At 43.0% G+C, this 13,583-nt stretch overlaps 1 protein-coding gene across 1 annotated transcript in view; it reads left to right on the top strand.

Moving 5' to 3' along the window:
• IQCE (IQ motif containing E) overlaps nucleotides 1-13,583 on the top strand; it is a 37,366-nt gene that overhangs the window by 3,156 nt on the left and 20,627 nt on the right. Inside the window, exons 2-11 of the mRNA XM_081840712.1 lie at nucleotides 1,844-1,891; nucleotides 2,946-2,988; nucleotides 3,399-3,539; nucleotides 4,291-4,425; nucleotides 4,943-5,013; nucleotides 7,915-8,028; nucleotides 8,884-8,934; nucleotides 10,406-10,476; nucleotides 11,687-11,759; nucleotides 12,323-12,372. Coding sequence (XP_081696838.1) covers nucleotides 1,844-1,891; nucleotides 2,946-2,988; nucleotides 3,399-3,539; nucleotides 4,291-4,425; nucleotides 4,943-5,013; nucleotides 7,915-8,028; nucleotides 8,884-8,934; nucleotides 10,406-10,476; nucleotides 11,687-11,759; nucleotides 12,323-12,372 — 797 coding nt within the window. The remainder of the gene's footprint in view (nucleotides 1-1,843; nucleotides 1,892-2,945; nucleotides 2,989-3,398; nucleotides 3,540-4,290; nucleotides 4,426-4,942; nucleotides 5,014-7,914; nucleotides 8,029-8,883; nucleotides 8,935-10,405; nucleotides 10,477-11,686; nucleotides 11,760-12,322; nucleotides 12,373-13,583) is intronic.

Genomic DNA, 13,583 nt, shown 5'->3' with positions numbered 1-13,583 from the left:
CATTTCGACCCTGTGAGTTAAGTTAGACTGAGAGGTAGTGACTAGTCCAGAGGTCCCCCAGTGAGCTTCATGACCAAGTGGGGATTTGAACCCTGGTCTCCAAGGGCCTAGCCTGACACTCTAACCAGGCATAGGCAAATTCGGCCCTCCAGATGCTGGGACTACAACTCCCACCATCCCTGACCACGGGTCCTGTTAGCTAGGGATGTTGGGAGTTGTAGTCCAAAAACATCTGGAGGGCCGCATTTGTCTATGGCTGCTCTAACCACTACTCTACACAGCTGGGAATATGGTCCTTGCACTTTTATCATGTGATAAGAGGTCTAGCTTTAAATTGCAGTGCCTTTTACCAGAGCCCTGTGCAAGACTTAGAATGAGTTTATTTTAGGAATATCCCATAACTTGGTCATAACATCTCATATGTTATCTTTATACTGTAACATTGTGTGCAAGCCTTACCCTCAAACGTCCTATGAGCAGATTAGAGGGAAAGCTCAGTCCTCTGCATGTTCACTCAGAAGTAATTCCCAATGTGTGGGGCTTAGTTCCAGGTAAGCATGCATAGGAGTGCATTCTTAGGTGGTTTATTTATCATTTATGTCCAGATTTGGAATTAAAGTGAAGCCTCACAATTTATTTACTGCATTTTTTCTTCTCCTTTTCAGACAAATGTGGCTCACATCAAAAAGAACAAAATCAGTCTTTATAGTTATTGTAATGTTTATTAGAAGTAAAGTGTCCCCATAGGCATAATTTATAACTCCATGGATTAAAATTTTCTACCACTATAAAATAGAGGCATCGCCTAAAGTTTCAGTTGATTAATCTGCTGCTTAAACCAGTCAAACACCCCCTTAGTTCTTCTGTCTAAGCTATCTGTGACGTGCAGATTGCCGTGTTTTCTGTTCTTAGCATTAGCACAATTGAAATCTTCTTCTGAAAGTAGTTCCATCACTGTCTCTTGAGATTTATATCTCTTTCATTTAATTCCTCCCAGGTAATGGGAGAGACCAGCTCTTAGAAATTTCTGCCTATGCTCCACTCTCCTGGAGGTGGTTATCCATCTGCCTTCAAGCTCTGCGGTCCTCGCCTCTTTCGCAGTCTGATCACTCACTAACATTGCAGGGCAAATTGGATAGGGAGATATAGCCTGAGATCAGATGCCTGAAGGATAGCAAAAAAATAATCTGCCAGTATGCCTTGAAGAATGGGACTTCAGGAAATTAAAAACTCTGTGATGCGCTGTGTGGCCCGAGTCTGCCTGCAGTGAGCTACCAGGAAGCCAGTTTATCTCTTCATGCCGCTATCCAGGCTGTAAATACCAGCCTAGGACCCCCCCCCCTCCGCAATTCTGCCTTTCACACAAAGCGAAATCTAGATTTAGCCTAAGGACCAGACTGGTGGGGCTTATAAGTATTGGTGAAAGCAGCAGCAGAAATGAACTGCAAGGTGCTTCCTTAGAGAGTGACCTATTTGCAAAAAACAGGTGGGGGACAACACTATTTTTAAAGGAAATTTTTAAAAAAAATGGGAAATGAGACTAAATCCAACCCCAACCCCCTTACTAATACATTGTGTCATGTATTTCCACAGCTCTCCTGGTAATCCATGCAAGCAGATTTGAGTTGAAATCTGGTGCCTCTGAATGATGCCAGGACATTATGAAGAAGTTCAGGGATAGGGAACCCAGGGCCCATCGGACATTGCTGGACTACAGCTCCCATAATCCCTGAGCATGGAGATGCTGGCTGGGCCTGGTGGGGGTTGGAGTCCAACAGTATCTAGAAAAGCCGCAGGTTCGCATGCAGAAAAAGTCCTATACGTATGCATTTTTATTCTGCAGGCAGAGGACAGTCTTTCTGCAATGACGTTTGAATCTGACACAGAAACGGTGAGTTTTACAAGGATGTTCTCTTTCTGTACACTTTACATACCCTTTCAGTGACTGCGCTTTCATACAATGGTGAACCAGGCTCAAGTGCTCTGCGGATGAGCCCAGAGCAAGCCAAATTGTCAGGCTGGCACTCGCCTTCCTCCCCGTGACCTAGAGCTAAACATTTGACAGAGTTTCATTTCATTTTTAAGGAATCCCAGCTTAGCCTCATGCTCATATCATGGGATCCTGGTTTTAAACAAACTACGGTTAGTTTCATAACAGTATTCATAATATTCCATTTGGACTGATTGGTGCGCAGCATGGTGATATTGATGCAGGTGATCTTGAGTTTTTAAAACACCTTGGGAGGAATTTTCTCCTGTTATATAATGTGGTAGTTTGTTTTTTTGCAGCAGCAAACTTAATATAAGGCATGTAGGTGTGAATTTGTTTCATCTATTGTGACTGTTTGTTTCCAGGCAACAATTCTGGACTCATCTGGGTATTTTGCTGGACCACTCCACTAATCCCAAATCTGCAGCATTCATTGTTCTAGTAGTAGTTGCTAATATATAAGAAGCTGTTAGTAGTAAGCCTTTTTTACAAAAATAAGTGGGCTTTACTTTGTCCCTGGTGTGTGTGTGTGTGTGTGTGTGTGTGTGTGTAATGCTACTGTAATATGGAAGTTTAAGTGAGAAACCTGGACAAGGAACAAAATTAGATGTTTTACTTTTACAGCATTGTAAGATATTGTCTTGTTTATTGCACAGTGAGGGAGCATGTGGTTCTTCAGCTGTTGTTGGACAACAACTCCTGAGTCCAGCATCATCTGAAGGGCCGCAAGTTCCCTATTCCTATTTTATTGACTTTCAGGTTAGCGATTTGTTGATAAAGCTTTGGAACTTTAGTAAACCTGGCTGGCTAATTAGAACCCCACTTTCTACATACGTATAATGGCAGAGGCGCTCTTGTTCCCTGCTCAGAAAATAAATATACTGTTTGTAGCCATCATGTGAATCCAAACCAATGAAATTGGTGAATTTCAGTGCCAAATAAATATTTCTTTCAGAAACTGAAGAAGAAAACATCTTGCAAGCCTCCAAAATCACCAAGTAAGCATGACTAGACCTTTCCCTTTCCCTGAAACCACCTAATGACAAATGCGACATTTGATTCTCTGTCGTTCTCTAGCATGAAATATTCTTCAGTCTGAGAGTGCTGGGATAGGGAACTGAATGGTCTCTCCAAAAAAGCTTTAAGATAGGAAGATAAGCTTTAAGATAAATATTACTGGCTGCTTTCTTACCTGGCTAAGGAGTTCATCCTTTTATTATCTTGTGGTTTACATACTTCTCATTATATGTACATTACTCTGAACAATAGCCTCCTATATCTAAGTAGCAATTCTAAGGCAATTAGTTCATACATCCTTTGCAGCTTTACTCAGATGAAATGTTAGAAGCTTGTTGTTGCTGCAGTTTTAATCCATAGCACTGACAGGGTTTTTTTTTTCTTGCCTCAGAGTCTCCATACACCTCTAGCACATGTTTCCATTCTAAAAAGGCTGGATTTCTGAGAACCTTGAAGGGCACAGACAGTAAGCACTTTGAAATCCCCTTGGTTAAAGCATCAAGGCAGCTGTGGCACGGACCGTTCAAGCAAGGTATCCACATGCAAAATCAGTTCCTTCTACAAGCTTCTTACTGCATAATCTTTGAGATGCGGGAACAAGGGCAATATATCTCTTTCCCATGCCGTGAAGGTAAAAAAGAGTCTCTGAGGTGGGAGGAGCTCCTGCCAGCCCTGTCCCACTTTCTGGGAGGAGCTCCTGCCAATGGGCTCCTCCCAAGTGACCTAGGGGTTCTTCTGTTACCTTTGAATATCAGTTGCTTCACCATAGGATGACGCATCACCTCTGCCAGCTCTGTTCTTGCCTCATGTAGATTACACGTTGCTTTGTCCGGTTACTGTGACTTGCCACTCTTTTTTTTTTAAAAAAAATATTTATTCCAGTTTTAAAGGTTACAAAAAGAAAACACTAAATTAAACAAGAAAAAACAAAACAATACATCACAATAGATACATACTGTACAGACAAAAAAAGGAAAAAAAAAAACAACACAGAAAAATGCCAACAATTAAGAAAAAGAAAAAAAAAACCAAGTCAAACCTTCCCATAACTTATTTTTCATCTGCTTGTTTCCTTGACCTCCTCACACCTCCCTTTTTTGTATTCTAGTTCAATTAGATATTTCAGCAAATCCTTTCCATCTTGCCACTCTTTCAGCACTGCTAGCATGGCAGCCACTTCACAACCTTCACACCTCCTGGGCTGCGCTGCTTTTGTCTTTCTACAGCAATTCAGATATGTGCGCAGTCAACTCTGCTGCGTTCTCCCCCTGCCCTTTCACTAGGTGCTTGGATGAACCAGACAAAGTCGGACCCTGACGTGGGTCCTATGCTGACCGCTCTCTCTGGCAGCACACCAGAGTATCTGAAGGAAGCTTTAGGCATGAAGAAGCCCAAACACGGTCGCTCTGCCAGCAGTGGTGAGTTCACAAAAAGGGAATAGTAGCTTTAGGACGATCCGTAATAGCGAACAGGTTGCATTTCAGAGTAGCTTAACCTTGAGAAAACCTTTGTGTGCTTTCAAAGACTTCCGAAGCAAGGAAAGTCTGTTTTGGTCCTGCGGTGCCCGTCAATAAACTTGTGACATAGATAAATTCTTAGAATCAAAGGATTGTAGAGTTGGAAGGGACCCCAAGGGTCATCTAGTCCAACCCCCTGCAATGCAGGAATCTCAACTAAAACATTCTTAGTAAACTTGCAATGACAATAAGTCCAGGTGCAATAGCAAATATCAGTGGTATACAATTTTAATTAAAGGTAAATGCTCCAGTGAGTTTGCAACAGGTGCATCTTTTTAAACTTGCACAAATTGTAAAAATCAACTGTCTCTGTTGTTTTCTGGGGTTTTTATAATGGACAGGAAGTCATTGCAGTCTTGGAATATTTCTACCATTCCTTTCGGCTCCCATTTATTTATTTGGGGATGATCTTTTCCAGGCTACATCCCTGGAACTCCAGACTACAAAGAAAAAGAAGATATGTACGATGAGATAATTGAATTAAAGAAGGTATGAATCACAAACTCTACATATTTATGTTTTTCAATTGCACCTTTCAACCCAAAGGTGTCCAGGGTGGTACGCAATATTTTATAAAATGCATGCACTAGTACAGTGATCAGAAAATCGACAATATACATGAAGTAGGTTGTTTTGTTTTTAAGCAAAGTCAAAAGGAAATCTAGCAGCACCTTAGGTCTTACTTCAGCCATTTTCATAGACCTGAAGAAACAAGCATGTCTTGACTTGATGCCTCCGTCTCTGCACCATGCAAAATGCAGTTTCTGAAGACTCTCAGTTGTAATGGGGGGTGGGGAGTTTGGTCTTAATGGATGCAAAGAAATCTTCAAATCTCTAGGGAGTATCTGCTCAGGAACTGAACAGCTGCTGGCAGGATTTCCAGGAGGGGCTAGTAATTGGGCTCCAATTATTATTATTATTATTATTATTATTATTATTATTATTATTATTTATACCCAGCCCATCTAGCTGGGTTTCCCACCCAGGGTCCCTGTTTCGGCTGCACTACCTTCCCTTCCTGATTGCCTTCTACTTCCGTATTCCTTGACCTAATATTCTGAATTCCACTGCCTTGTCATTTAGCACATCATCTCCAGTTTCCCATTCGCTGGTTGCATGGAAGGCCTTCTGGCACAGTGGAGGAAGCGAGATGGAGCTGTGGGAATGGGGGAAGGATGCTGCGCAGGGCAGGGAGCCTGGGTGAAGAATTGGGGGGGGGGGTTATTGCTTCATCTACTCTCTCTGTTAGTTTGTTCTGTTCTGATTTTTGAGATCTGGGGGCTGGCAGTTCTGTTTTGCATTTGTAAAAAAACAACAACAAGCAAATGCAAAAGGAAGAATGTCACCGATGTTTATTTACCATGGAGCTACAAGGAGAAATTTGTCGGAATGGATGTTCTGGCTCCACTGTCAGAAGCAGTGTGGCTGTGAATGCCAGTGGCTGGAAACTGCAGGACGGGAGATTGCTGTGAAAACAGGATGCTGGACTAGATTAAGGTTACCAGGCGTCCCCGTTTCCCGGGGACAGTCCCCGGATTTACAAATCAGTCCCCTGACAAAATCCACTGAATTCAACTGAAGTTGAAAAGTGTCCCTGGATTCATTGAAAAAAATCTGGTAACCTTTTTTTTTTAAATGAATATTTATTAGCATTTTCAAAAACCACACAAAAACAAAAATAGACAAAAAGTAACAAAAATACAAAAATCCAAAACTTAAAAACAATTAAAAACACATAAAATTTCAATTACTTATTTTCTTTTAACTTATTTCTCAGACCTCCTCACACCTCCCCTTCTTGTATTCCAATTTAAATTATCAGCTCAGCAAATCCTTATCTTATTTCAACTTTAACTTAATAATTTATTCTAACATGTTGTTATTTTACTTTTCTTCTTTCTTCCATTTCCTCAATTTATTTTTGCAAACCTTATTTTCATTTAATTTAGACCATTTTAAAAATCAGTTTTGACTTATCCAAACTTAAACATCAGTACTTATACCTCAATAATAATAATAATAATAATAATAATAATAATAATAATAATAGTAATAATTTATTATTTATACCCCGCCCATCTGGCTGGGCCTCCCCAGCCATTCTGGGCGGCTTCCATAAAAACCAAAAATACAGTAAAATATCACACGTTAAAAACTTCCCTGAACAGGGCTGCCTTAAGATGTCTTCTGAATGTCAGGTAGTTGTTTATCGCTTTGACATCTGCTGGAAGGGCGTTCCACAGGGTGGGCGCCACTACCGAGAAGGCCCTCTGCCTGGTTCCCTGTAGCTTCGCTTCTCGCAATGAGGGAACCGCCAGAAGGCCCTCGGCGCTGTACCTCAGCGTCCAGGCAGAATGATGGGGGTGGAGACGCTCCTTCAGGTATACTGGACCGAGGCCGTTTAGGGCTTTAAAGGTCAGCACCAACACTTTGAATTGTGCTCGGAAACATACTGGGAGCCAATGTAGGTCTTTCAAGACCGGTGTTATATGGTCTTGGCGGCCGCTCCCAGTCACCAGTCTAGCTGCCGCATTCTGGATTAGTTGTAGTTTCCGAGTCACCTTCAAAGGTAGCCCCACGTAGAGTGCATTGCAGTAGTCCAAGCGGGAGATAACCATAGCATGCACCACTCTGGCGAGACAGTCCGCAGGCAGATAGGGTCTCAGCCTACGTACCAGATGGAGCTGGTAAACAGCTGTCCTGGACACAGATTTGACCTGTGCCTCAATGGACAGCTGTGAGTCCAAAATGACTCCCAGGCTGCGCACCTGGTCCTTCAGGGGCACAGTTACCCCATTCAGGACCAGGGAATCCTCCACACCTGCCCGCCTCCTGTCCCCCAGAAACAGTACTTCTGTCTTGTCAGGATTCAACCTCAATCTGTTAGCTGCCATCCAACCTCCAACCGCCTCCAGACACTCACACAGGACCTTCACTGCCCTCACTGGTTCTGATTTAAAAGAGAGGTAGAGCTGGGTATCATCCGCATACTGATGAACACCCAGCCCAAACCTCCTGATGATCTCTCCCAGTGGCTGCATGTAAATATTGAAAAGCATGGGGGAGAGGACAGAACCCTGAGGCACCCCACAAGTGAGAGCCCAGGGGTCTGAACACTCATCCCCCACCACCACTTTCTGAACACGGCCCAGGAGGAAGGAGCGGAACCACTGTAGGACAGTGCCCCCAGCTCCCAGCCCCTCAAGACGGTCCAGAAGGATGTTATTGGTCGATGGTATCAAACTCATTATTCATTCTTAAATATTTTCCTAAAGTCGACCAAAGTTTCCAAAAATCTGGTAACCTTACACTAGATGGGCCATGGGCCTGATCCGGCTGTGCTCCTCTTAAGTCAGCACAAGTAGTGCACACAAACCCTCTTTGTTACAGACAATACAAGCCCAGAAAAGTGAAGCAGATCGGATGAAAACCAAGCTTCGGCGACTCGAAGAGGAAAATAACCGGAAGGACAAACAGATTGAGCAGCTGCTGGATCCCTCCAGGGTGAGTTGTGCGCTCCTGGGTAAAAAAAGTGCAGTTAAGGGAGAATGTTTGAATCTATTCACTTCGCTCTTGGTTTTCTAAACAGGACAAGGAAAATACTTCCTAACTGGGGCAAGGAAGGCACAGTATTGTCTGTCTGTAGTATTTGTTGGGTTTTTTTGTACAGTTGTAGGATAGGGAGAAATGCCCGCTTTACTGTTGTAATGGGTGCTTACTGTTTTAGATACATTATATAATGAAATAATAATAATAATAAACTTTACACCCCAAAAAGATATAATGGGTGCCCTGTTAAAAATAAGAATACAAAATTAAAGATTCCAGTTGCACAACTCTGGGTACATTTTTGCCCTTTAAAAATTTATTTCACTTCCTACTTCCTTTCACCATCGGACTCAAGGCAGCAGACACCTAGTGTCTCATCCAGGCAGTGACCAGACCTGCTTTGCTTCACAGAGAGAGCTGCATCATGTGCCCTCAGACCATACCTTGGTCTATTTATAGCCAGATAGTCTGGAGGATGGCAGCTTGAGGAACATAGTGAAATTTTGTCAGTGAGAGCTAGAAGCATGGTGGCTGAATTTTGACCCAGGAAGGTGCCTGGTTCAAATTTTTCCTCTGCCATGATCTCACTAGATGATCTTAGGCAAGCCAATTTCTATTTTTAGCCTCAGCCACCCCACTCCCCTCAAATCTGCAAGTTGGGGATAAATATTTTTTTGTGTGAGGATCACAATAAAAGGACATGAACTGCTATTAAAAAGGTCCATCTTCACTTTTTATCTTCTGCAAAGCACTTGGGTTCATGAAACACCTTGTGAATAGTGAATAATGTTAATGTTCTTGTTTTTACAGTGGTCTGAATTTGGCTGGATGCGGACAGAGCAGAAAAATGATACCAGCTCGGTATTGTGCCTTCTCTTTTCCCTATCTTCCTTTCTAGCTTAAGAATTGTTGGTGGACCAGAACATACTGGGTTTGTAGAGTGACCAAGTGGCTAAACTGTGTATTACAGTACACAAGGTGAAAGTGCTCATGAAATGCCAGAAGGTTTTCTTTTGTTTTTAATGTGGATGTGCTTGCATCTGGATTCGGAACTCGGTTTATTAAATTGCCCTGAATTGCAAAGCACGCTACAAAAATGAACACAGAACCTTCCTCTAGGCTTGCAGCCAAAGAATAAAGACAAGAAACGTTAAAGAGGAAGATCAAGTAAGTAGGCAGGAGAGGCCAGAATATGCCAGGATGAATGGATGTTCTAAGGCGGAAGAGAGGTGGGTGTCAGGTGAAAGGCTAATTTGAGTCCTGGGGAGATGCAGAGAGAAACAGGCAGGGAATAGAGAAGGCAATGGGGGACAAAACTAGAAGAGTAGCAGAGCAAAGGGTCCAAGGAAAAGCTTCTAGGGAAAGAAGGTGGGGCAGGACCATTAAGATGCTCAGTAGTAAATGCAAGAGGCTTATACAATACGTGGGGGGGGGGGGAGCCAGCGAGGAGAATGGCACAAAATAATAGGATTGAAACAGAAATTACCAAACTAGCAGCAGCATGTTATGGTAGAGTGAGATGGCCTAAGAGTTGGCGTAGGAAGACCAACAAGAGAAGAATTGCAATAATCAAAGGAGAAAATAATAAGAGGGTGGATTAAAATGTTGGCAATGTCTGTAAAAAGGAAAGAGAAAATGCCAGATGTATTAAGTGGTTGAAAAGACAAGACCTGGCAAGAGCCTTGACATCAGAAAAAGGAAGAGAATGGCTTTTTTAAAAAAAAAAAAAAAGGGAGGAGGAGAACAGAGAACCAGATTATCAATGTGAGGTTAAAAAGGGCTGATAAGCAAGAAGAAAACAGCTCCATTTTAAAACAAAATAAAAAAATTCCGTGCTACTGGAAGGAATTTTTTTATTTTGTTTTGACCATGGCAGACCAACACGGCTACCTATCTGTAACTAGCTCCATTTTAGTACAGCTAAGCTTGAGGGAAATGGGCACCCGTCCAATGAGAGGTGGTGAAGAAAGCAGCAGAGATTGAGGCAAGAGAGGAATGGAAAGGTTGAGTGAAGAACAGCAGAGCTAAAGGTCAACAGCATAAAGGTTGTATCGGAGGTCAGGAAAATAGATAATGAGACCAAGACACAGCACCTAGAGAAGAGGATGCTGGGGAAAGAGGGAAATGTGGTTTCTGTTTTCCTTTCCTTTATTTTGTTGTATTCCCAGTTGACCCCTTTGTCTCAGGAGGTTCATATTGACCTGCCTTTTGCTGAGACTGCCCTGCCTCTCATGGGTTTGTAGGCAGCACAGGCAAATGGTGAACTGTGTACGCACAATGTCTTAGGCAACGTGTGCTTCAGGAGAGGCCCTGTGTGCTTTCTCTTTGATAGATGCTCAACGGATTGAAGCAGAAGATCCTTAAACTGGAGCAGCAGTGCAAGGAGAAAGACAACACTATTAAGTATGCCAAATTCCATCTGTTTGTTCATTTAATAGTTTTCACTCTGCTTTTCCATCCTTACAGAAGTTCAAGGTTGCTAGCAATAAATCAGTTACAAAAGCATATTGAAAACATAGGTGTCATAAAATGACAATACCAGCAAGCAAAATTGAGCTAAACCAGGAGCGAAGCCCATGAGAGGACTGAGCAGATCAGGGGCGCTATCTCCTAGGAGCTGAGTTATTTTGCCCCGCCCCATAATTTTGGGGGGAAGCCATCCTCTCCCCCCAATAGCAGCTGGAGGAGGTAGAGAGGAGGAGCCGCCAACCATTGAAGCCGTGCTGGCGCCATGTTTGGCTCCTCCTGGTTTTGTGACACCACGTCCGTGCGACACCAACCCCCCCCCCCATCTGAAACAGATAGTTACCATAGAGGCCCAAAGCATCCTGCAAAAACAGCATCTCGTCCTGAGGGGGTGGGAACCAATTAGGCATTCCAGGGCAAAGGGTTTCACAGTGCACACCACCAGTGGGAAGGCCTTGTTTGCACACCTGCTATGGCAAAACCACTTGTGGGTTGTAGAGCAGGGCCTCTGTTGAAGTTCTAAGCATTCATAGGGGAGGAGGCAGTCCTTACGATGCTAAGGTTCCCAAGCATGGTGCTTGCATTGAAGATTGTATTGTGCTGGGCAGAGGGAGATGGCAAAACCATTATGTGTCGGAGGCAGATGCTATGGCCACAGCAATCCTGTTCTGGAGCAAGTGGACTTTCTCTGATGCTGCTGAAATATAGATCGCCCCACGAATGATTGCTCCATTTCTGGCAGCCATGAATTATATGAAAATGCAGTTGCTGGAGAAGAATGGGAACATCCTCTTACAAGTGTGATGTGCTTTGGTTCTTCAGGGCAGCCTGAGTGACCTGGTGGCCTCGCACATTGTCTACGAGAATCTAGTGCAAGTCAGTAGACTAGACCAGGGAGATGACAAGCCAGTTGGTGGTAGCATCTGCCCCCCAGAGAAATTTTCCAAAAGCCCTCTTAAAGCAACCAGAAACATTGGTTATGATCAGTACTATTGGTGGTAATTTTGTTTTACAGTAAGGGGCGAAAAAGGAATTCCTGCTGCCTTCACCGTTAACAAATGTTCATGCTTAATTTATGTCTCTTCTTCTGTTCTGCCAGTTTCCGCATCTTTTATTTTTCTAATGTGTGTTTTCTATCGCTAAAAAGCAAACTCCAGACAGATGTGAAAAGCACTAATGTGGAAGAAATGAAAATTGCCCTGCAGACCTATTACGAGGAGGTACATTTTTCTTTTGCTCGTGCTAAAGGGGGAGAACATAATTAGAAAATTTCAATAAAAAGCTGGAACCAACATAGGTTTGGATTCTGTGTCCCAAATGGGCTCTCCTTGTTTCCCTCCCAATGGATGATGGGTAAACATGTCCATTGTTCGTGCTGCTGGATCTCATGCATTTCTTACAACAGAATTTCACCATGGAGAAAATGCTTCTCCGTTACATGGGCAACCCAAACAGTTTCTTAGGGCTGTGATGTATAGGGGTGCCAGAAAAGCATTGTGCAACCTGAGAGGTATGCACACCCAGATACGGCGATGCAGACTTAGATGGCCACAGACGATGCCAGAGCTGTGCTCTGGGAACCCTCTGCAAAATTGCAAGGCTTCCTAGTTGATTTCACGGTGCAACTTCTTAGTTACCAGAATGTCACCATCCTATCTTCCTGCTCTCCTTCGCTCCTTTTCGCCCACCTGATGCAACTTGGTAGCAAATGCTTATGAAGCCGCTTCCTTCACACCTTGGTCCTTGCTCTGTCTCCCTGCTAACGCAAGCCATCCTTTTACAGATCCAGCGACTCCAAACCCTACTGGCAAAATCGAAGACGGCGCAACGAAAGTACGTTTATTTCTTCGGGGCTGTATGCATATGTATAAGTTTTTGCTCGCTAATTTTTATACTTCACTAATAGCGGTGAAGTGAGAAGATGTTAAGAGCTTTTAAAAAAAAAATCTCATCACTTAGACGTTGTTTTGGGTTTCTTTCCCCAACGATGGATCTTTCATGTCCTACCTATGTTTCATTATTTCCAACTAAAGAGAAAATGAAGTTTCTTGAAGGTATTTCCTACTAAGGTATGTCACCAGGTAAAGCAGGGGTGGGGAACCATATTTCTGACGAATAGTTTATCTCTGAGGTAATCTGCCAAGGGCTGTATGCTAATAAGGGGTGGAGCAGAAGCTGGAAGTGGGTGGGGCCAGAGTCAATAGTGGGTGGGGCTGCCCCTTCTCTTTCTTTTTGACATTCCCTTTGCTGTCTCTCACTCTTTCTTCCCACTTAATGGGCTGCTGGGGGGAGGAACAGGTTACTCCTGTCAGGTGTGTGAACTTGCAGAGGGCTTATGAAATAAATTCAAGAGTCTCGTGAAATTAGGCAGAGAACTGCAGTTTCTGACCTTTGCATTGCAGTTTTAGGTTCACATCCTCATATTATGAAAACTGTACTCTTAAGTCAAGACAATGGCCTTTTAAAGGCTAAAACCTAGTTGGTTGGCTGGCATTCCAGCTCGTGAGACAATTAAATTTAAGGTAATTAAGGCTGCAGCCTTGATACCTGCTTAGGTAGAAATGGGTACACTGAAATAAGTAGGATTTACTTTTAAGATTGAGTCACACTGAAGTCAGTACCCTCCCTGATCCTATAAGCCCTATTGATTTTACTGCACCTTATTTTCCAAGCTCCAGTGAAAGCACTTCAGGCTGTAGCTAAACCATTTTGAAATTACCTACTTCCTTTCCACTGGATTATTATCAAGTTAAATTTTAAGAACAAGTTCCTATGGAACAGGAAAATATATTTCATAGCAGCATCAAGTTGTAAACCATTTGAAAACAATCAAAAGCAGTGAAGCAGAATTCTGAGATAGCCTTTAATTTCAGCAAATAATCCCTCATCCTGACCCCAAAGAAAGCTGCCTTTAGAAATTGATAGGATTCTGTGTAGTCATCTCGTCATTTAAGCGTTCTCAGGTGAATGTGTCATGGAAATTACATACCTTCCAACAAAAAATAATCCCACAGTCAGGGCTCTCTATGTATTCTGCAGGCTTA

Source organism: Podarcis erhardii, assembly GCF_964252035.2.
Source record: "Podarcis erhardii genome assembly, chromosome: 14".
NCBI classification, from domain to species: domain Eukaryota; kingdom Metazoa; phylum Chordata; class Lepidosauria; order Squamata; family Lacertidae; genus Podarcis; species Podarcis erhardii.
The sequence above is the reverse complement of the archived record's forward strand: the minus strand, read 5'-3'. Positions and strand labels throughout refer to the sequence as shown.